The sequence below is a fragment of the Ostrinia furnacalis genome, unplaced genomic scaffold, assembly GCF_004193835.3.
Source record: "Ostrinia furnacalis isolate ACB-3 unplaced genomic scaffold, ASM419383v2 OfSCF5548, whole genome shotgun sequence".
Taxonomy (NCBI): Eukaryota; Metazoa; Arthropoda; class Insecta; order Lepidoptera; family Crambidae; genus Ostrinia; species Ostrinia furnacalis.
This window is the reverse complement of record NW_021135787.1, coordinates 1-6,517: the sequence shown is the minus strand read 5'-3', so window position 1 is coordinate 6,517 and position 6,517 is coordinate 1. Positions and strand designations below refer to the sequence as shown.

Here is a 6,517-nt window from a genome sequence, read left to right as displayed (position 1 = left end):
CAATGCTCCAGTCGGTACGTACCACCTACCACGCGCGAGATTCAAGCACATTCACATAGATCTCATTGGCCCACTCCCGCTGTCGCAAGGCTATCGGTACTGCTTAACTGCCATTGATCGCTTTACGCGATGGCCAGAGGCAATACCGATAGAAGACATTACAGCGGAGACCGTATCAAAGGCCTTGTTATCAGGCTGGATCTCGAGATTCGGCTGCCCAACAGACATAACGACTGACAGAGGGCGTCAATTCGAGTCTTGCTTGTTTCAATGTCTGTCTCGAATGGCAGGATTTGAACACAAGCGAACGACAGCATATCACCCGGCGTGCAACGGCCTAGTCGAGCGTTTCCACAGGCAACTCAAAGCGGCAATAGTCTGCCACGCCGATAGCAGGTGGACTGAATCTCTCCCTTGGGTACTGCTGGGCGTGAGAACAGCATTCAAGGAAGATTTGCAGACTTCATCAGCCGAATTAGTGTACGGTGAGTCCTTAAGGCTTCCCGGCGAATTCTTTGAGCCGACTACTCCTGTGACGACCGATATGTCAGAATTCATCGCTCGAATTCACAATTTCGCTGAAAAGCTACGCCCTGTTCCTACTTCACGACACGGTGAGGCAAAGGTATTTGTTTATAAAGAATTGGCCACTAGTGACCATATCTTCCTTCGAGAAGATGCCTCACGTGGTTCACTAACTCCGGCATATTCAGGCCCACATAAAGTCCTGACAAGAGGCGACAAAGTTTTTAAAATAATACTCAATGGTAAGGAGGCCACGGTATCAATAAACCGTATCAAACCAGCCTTTTTACTGTCTGATGATAAAAGGGAACCGAATTTCGACAATGAACCCCCAACCATCATTCAACAAAAGGAATTCATTACACGATCTGGACGTCGTGTACAATTTCCGGACTATTATCGACCTTGACGGTCTCTGGAGGGGGGTGGTGTAGGCAACTTATTATTATCTACACTATTAAATTTATTTATTTATATTTATTATAATCCACTCAATATCTATTTATACTTAACACATTTACTTATAATCACATACACCCTGCGATGCGTACTAGTTTGTCGATATCGGTATCGATACGCGTATCGACCTTTCGGCCGGACTAGTTCCGCGTCGTACATAAGCGTTATATACCTGCCGAGCGCACGGCGGCGCCCGCGCGTCCCCCCGCCAGTCGGATTCCTGCTACGACGCGAAGCGCACGCCGCTCTTACTAACCGCTTTAACTATCGATCTGTTATTTGCTCATATACTTCTACTTTCGCTTATATACTTCCTTCCTATTGACTTTCTGTGCTTTATGGAACTGTTTTCCGCGTGTGTATGTGCTCTTCTTATTCTATTGTGCCTTCTGAACTATATACATTGTGCTGAGAACATTGTGGATGTACAATATAGCATTTAAACCGTGAGTTGCATTTATTTACGAGCATCACCTATCTCAACACACCTAAACTGGTGACCCCGAGTTGGACATGGAGAAAGAATTTCAAGACGCACAAGGTGCCGCGGACTTTGGACCCACCGAACAAAATGGCGCCACGACCCGACCAAACTCAACGGAAATTTACAAAGTCGCCGTTCGAGTACCGCCGTTTTGGCCAGAGGAGCCCGAAATATGGTTTGCGCAGGTGGAAGGACAGTTTTCTATCAGTGGAATAACGGCAGACGCGACCAAGTTCAATTATGTCATAAGCCAGCTCGACAACAAGTACTCCCGTGAGGTGAAAGACATAATAATAAACCCACCAGCCACAGATAAGTACGGAAAATTGAAAGCGGAATTGATCAAACGCCTAACCGCTTCGAACGAAAAAAAATTAAAGCAGTTGATGATGCACGAGGAGCTGGGGGACCGTAAGCCGTCCCAATTCCTCCGCCATCTAAAAAGCCTCGCCGGCGTGGACGTCCCAGATGACTTCCTAAAAACAATCTGGATCAGCAGACTACCACACGGTGTGCAGACAGTGCTGGCAGGTCAACCATCGCACACAAGTATCGATGATCTCGCCGACCTCGCAGACCGCGTGAACGATCTCGCCACTTCAACGCCCAGAGTTGCCGCTGTTAGTGATGTGACACCCAACGTTTTTATCGACCTCAAAAACGAAATTGCGGAACTCAGACGACAATTCCAAAACATGGCTTCAGGAAGAAACAGCAGAGCTCAAAATCGATCGACGCATAATTCCAACAGCAGATCGTCGTCCAGGCAGCGCTCAGACTCCAGCTACCGGAAGTACCCGCTGTGCTGGTTTCATGGTAAATTCGGAGAAAAGGCGAAGAAATGCGTGCGCCCCTGTGACTACAAGGCGGGAAATGCAACGGGCAGTCGATAATGGCGACTGACGATTGCCCACCAACTTCTGGTCGCCTATTCATCACCGATCGTACTACGAAGACGCAATTCCTGGTCGACACCGGAAGCGACCTCTGTGTCTTCCCTCGATCGGCCCTTCAAGATCGTCGTGCCAAGACCAACTTCAGTTTGTGTGCTGCCAATGGTTCGGACATTGCAACGTATGGTTATATACATTTTAATTTAGATTTTGGCCTACGTAGAATTTTTAACTGGCGTTTTGTAGTAGCTGATGTTTCTAAGCCCATAATAGGAGTAGACTTTTTAAATTTTTATCACCTTATTGTAGATTGTCGCAATAAGCGCTTGATTGATAACACTACTTCAATAGCAACAGTTGCAACTTTTGCCATATGTAAAAATGTGCATTCTGTAAAGGTTTCGACTGGCGAAACTCGATATCACACAATTCTTGCTGAATTCCCTGACATAACTCGACCAGCTGGTACACATCGCACTACACCACACAACACAGTACACCACATACGCACGACTCCAGGCCCACCAGTTTCATCTTCCCCCCGCCGTCTAGCTCCGGACAAACTAAAAATTGCTCGCCAAGAATTTGAAGCTATGCTAGCTAATGGCACAGCTCGACCCTCAGAGAGCCCGTGGTCATCACCCCTGCACCTAGCGCCAAAGAAAGACAACAGCTGGCGCCCCTGCGGCGATTATAGGATGCTGAACGCCCGCACAGTACCTGATAGATATCCAATCAGGCACCTCCACGACTTCGCCCACAGTATAGCAGGTTGTAAAGTCTTCAGTACACTCGATCTCGTCAAGGCTTACAATCAAATTCCAGTCAGCCCTGACGATATCCCAAAGACTGCAATTACCACACCCTTTGGACTCTTCGAATTTCCGTTCATGACGTTCGGTCTTAGGAACGCTGGACAGACATTCCAAAGGTTTGTGGATGAGTTGACCCGGGGACTCGATTTCGTTTACTCGTTCCTTGACGATTTCCTGATCTTCTCTAGAAGTGAAGCCGAACACGAAGAGCACTTGCGCAGAATCTTCTCCAGGCTGCAAGAGTACGGCATGCTTGTGAACACGGCGAAGTGCGTCTTCGGGGCATCTGAGGTAACCTTTCTAGGCTATTCTATCTCGGAGAAGGGCACTAGGCCGTTAGACTCAAAAGTGCAGGCCATTAGGGATTTTCCAGCCCCTACCAACGTGAGACAATTAAGGCGATTTCTGGGTATGCTTAATTTTTACCGGAGATTTCTTCCGCAGGCCGCCCAAATACAAGCTCCATTGCATGCTCTTTTGACAGGCTCGTTAAAAGGATCACACCCCATCAACCTGGCGGGAGATACACTAGCCGCATTCGAAGCTTGCAAGGAAAGCCTCTCTCACGCTGCGTTACTAGCCCATCCCAGCTGTTCAGCCAAGCTCGCGCTAGTCACTGACGCATCAGACAAGGCGTTAGGCGCAGTGCTCCAGCAGCGTAATGACGACGGCGAATGGGAACCCTTAGCTTTTTTCTCCCGGAAATTGAGCCCATCACAGGTAAAATACTCGCCATACGACCGCGAATTATTAGCCATTTACGAGGCCATCAAATATTTTAGACACATGCTCGAGGCCCGACATTTCACTGTGTACACGGACCATAAGCCGATCAGTTTTGCTTTTCACGAAAGGAAAACCAACTGTTCGCCTAGGCAGTTTAGACACCTAGACTTTATCGCTCAATTCACGACCGATATACGACATATATCAGGCAAAGACAATGTCGTCGCCGATACCCTATCGCGTATCGATGAGTTGAGCGAACCAGTCAACCTCGAGTCATTAGCCCAAGCCCAATCCTCAGATCCGGAACTCCGAACTTTAATAGACGGAGGTTCATCTCTGCGCTTAGAAAAGCGACAAGTACCTGGAAGTTGTAATACCTTGTACTGCGATGTCAGCACACCAACTCCCAGGCCTTTTGTTACATCTTTTTTCCGCAGGCAAGTATTTAATAGCCTCCACTCATTGAGCCACCCTGGCGCCAACGCTTCGGCAAAATTGGTTGCAGAACGCTTCGTCTGGCCGGGCGTCAGAAAGGACTGCAGAGATTGGGCTCGTGCTTGCCTCCAATGTCAACGTGCCAAAGTTACCAGACACGTCAATGCTCCAGTCGGTACGTACCACCTACCACGCGCGAGATTCAAGCACATTCACATAGATCTCATTGGCCCACTCCCGCTGTCGCAAGGCTATCGGTACTGCTTAACTGCCATTGATCGCTTTACGCGATGGCCAGAGGCAATACCGATAGAAGACATTACAGCGGAGACCGTATCAAAGGCCTTGTTATCAGGCTGGATCTCGAGATTCGGCTGCCCAACAGACATAACGACTGACAGAGGGCGTCAATTCGAGTCTTGCTTGTTTCAATGTCTGTCTCGAATGGCAGGATTTGAACACAAGCGAACGACAGCATATCACCCGGCGTGCAACGGCCTAGTCGAGCGTTTCCACAGGCAACTCAAAGCGGCAATAGTCTGCCACGCCGATAGCAGGTGGACTGAATCTCTCCCTTGGGTACTGCTGGGCGTGAGAACAGCATTCAAGGAAGATTTGCAGACTTCATCAGCCGAATTAGTGTACGGTGAGTCCTTAAGGCTTCCCGGCGAATTCTTTGAGCCGACTACTCCTGTGACGACCGATATGTCAGAATTCATCGCTCGAATTCACAATTTCGCTGAAAAGCTACGCCCTGTTCCTACTTCTCGACACGGTGAGCCAAAGGTATTTGTTTATAAAGAATTGGCCACTAGTGACCATATCTTCCTTCGAGAAGATGCCTCACGTGGTTCACTAACTCCAGCATATTCAGGCCCACATAAAGTCCTGACAAGAGGCGACAAAGTTTTTAAAATAATACTCAATGGTAAGGAGGCCACGGTATCAATAAACCGTATCAAACCAGCCTTTTTACTGTCTGATGATAAAAGGGAACCGAATTTCGACAATGAACCCCCAACCATCATTCAACAAAAGGAATTCATTACACGATCTGGACGTCGTGTACAATTTCCGGACTATTATCGACCTTGACGGTCTCTGGAGGGGGGTGGTGTAGGCAACTTATTATTATCTACACTATTAAATTTATTTATTTATATTTATTATAAGATTATATAAGTCCCAAACTTTACAACAAGGTTAATAAAGTACTGAACATTTACCCTCTAACATCACATAAGTGTAAAGCCCTTCTGAGTAAATGGCTGCTTACCCTTGGTTATGATGAGGTGGAAGCCCTGGTTAAGTAATTTCTCATACATAAACTCACACTCACATCACACACAACACATCACATACTACACATCAAACACTACACGTCATACACTACACATCATACACTACACATCATACACTACACATTACTCACACACTGCTGTAGGCAACTTATTATTATCTACACTATTAAATTTATTTATTTATATTTATTATAATCCACACAATATCTATTTATATTTAACACATTTACTTATAATCACATACACCCTGCGATGCGTACTAGTTTGTCGATATCGGTATCGATATTCGTATCGACCCTTCGGCCGCACTAGTTCCGCGTCATACATAAGCGTTATATACCTGCCGAGCGCATCCCCCCGCAGTCGGATTCCTGCTACGACGCGAAGCGCACGCCGCTCTTACTAACCGCTTTAACTATCGATCTGTTATTTGCTCATATACTTCTACTTTCGCTTATATACTTCCTTCCTATTGACTTTCTGTGCTTTATGGAACTGTTTTCCGCGTGTGTATGTGCTCTTCTTATTCTATTGTGCCTTCTGAACTATATACATTGTGCTGAGAACATTGTGGATGTACAATATAGCATTTAAACCGTGAGTTGCATTTATTTACGAGCATCACCTATCTCATGGTGTAGGCAACTTATTATTATCTACACTATTAAATTTATTTATTTATATTTATTATAATCCACTCAATATCTATTTATACTTAACACATTTACTTATAATCACATACACCCTGCGATGCGTACTAGTTTGTCGATATCGGTATCGATACGCGTATCGACCTTTCGGCCGGACTAGTTCCGCGTCGTACATAAGCGTTATATACCTGCCGAGCGCACGGCGGCGCCCGCGCGTCCCCCCGCC

The 6,517-nt window shown here is 46.6% G+C and overlaps 1 protein-coding gene across 1 annotated transcript; it reads left to right on the top strand.

Annotated features, from left to right (window-relative positions):
• Positions 1 to 1,497: 1,497 nt before the first annotated feature.
• LOC114361304 (uncharacterized) lies at positions 1,498 to 2,361 on the top strand. The gene has a single exon (XM_028316297.1). It carries the CDS (start codon positions 1,498 to 1,500, stop codon positions 2,359 to 2,361), a length of 864 nt encoding a protein of 287 aa, XP_028172098.1.
• The last annotated feature ends 4,156 nt before the right edge of the window (positions 2,362 to 6,517 follow it).

Excerpts from the sequence above, each read along its gene's own strand:
- LOC114361304 (XM_028316297.1), top strand. The coding sequence starts at position 1,498 with ATGGAGAAAGAATTTCAAGACGCACAAGGTGCCGCGGACTTTGGACCC.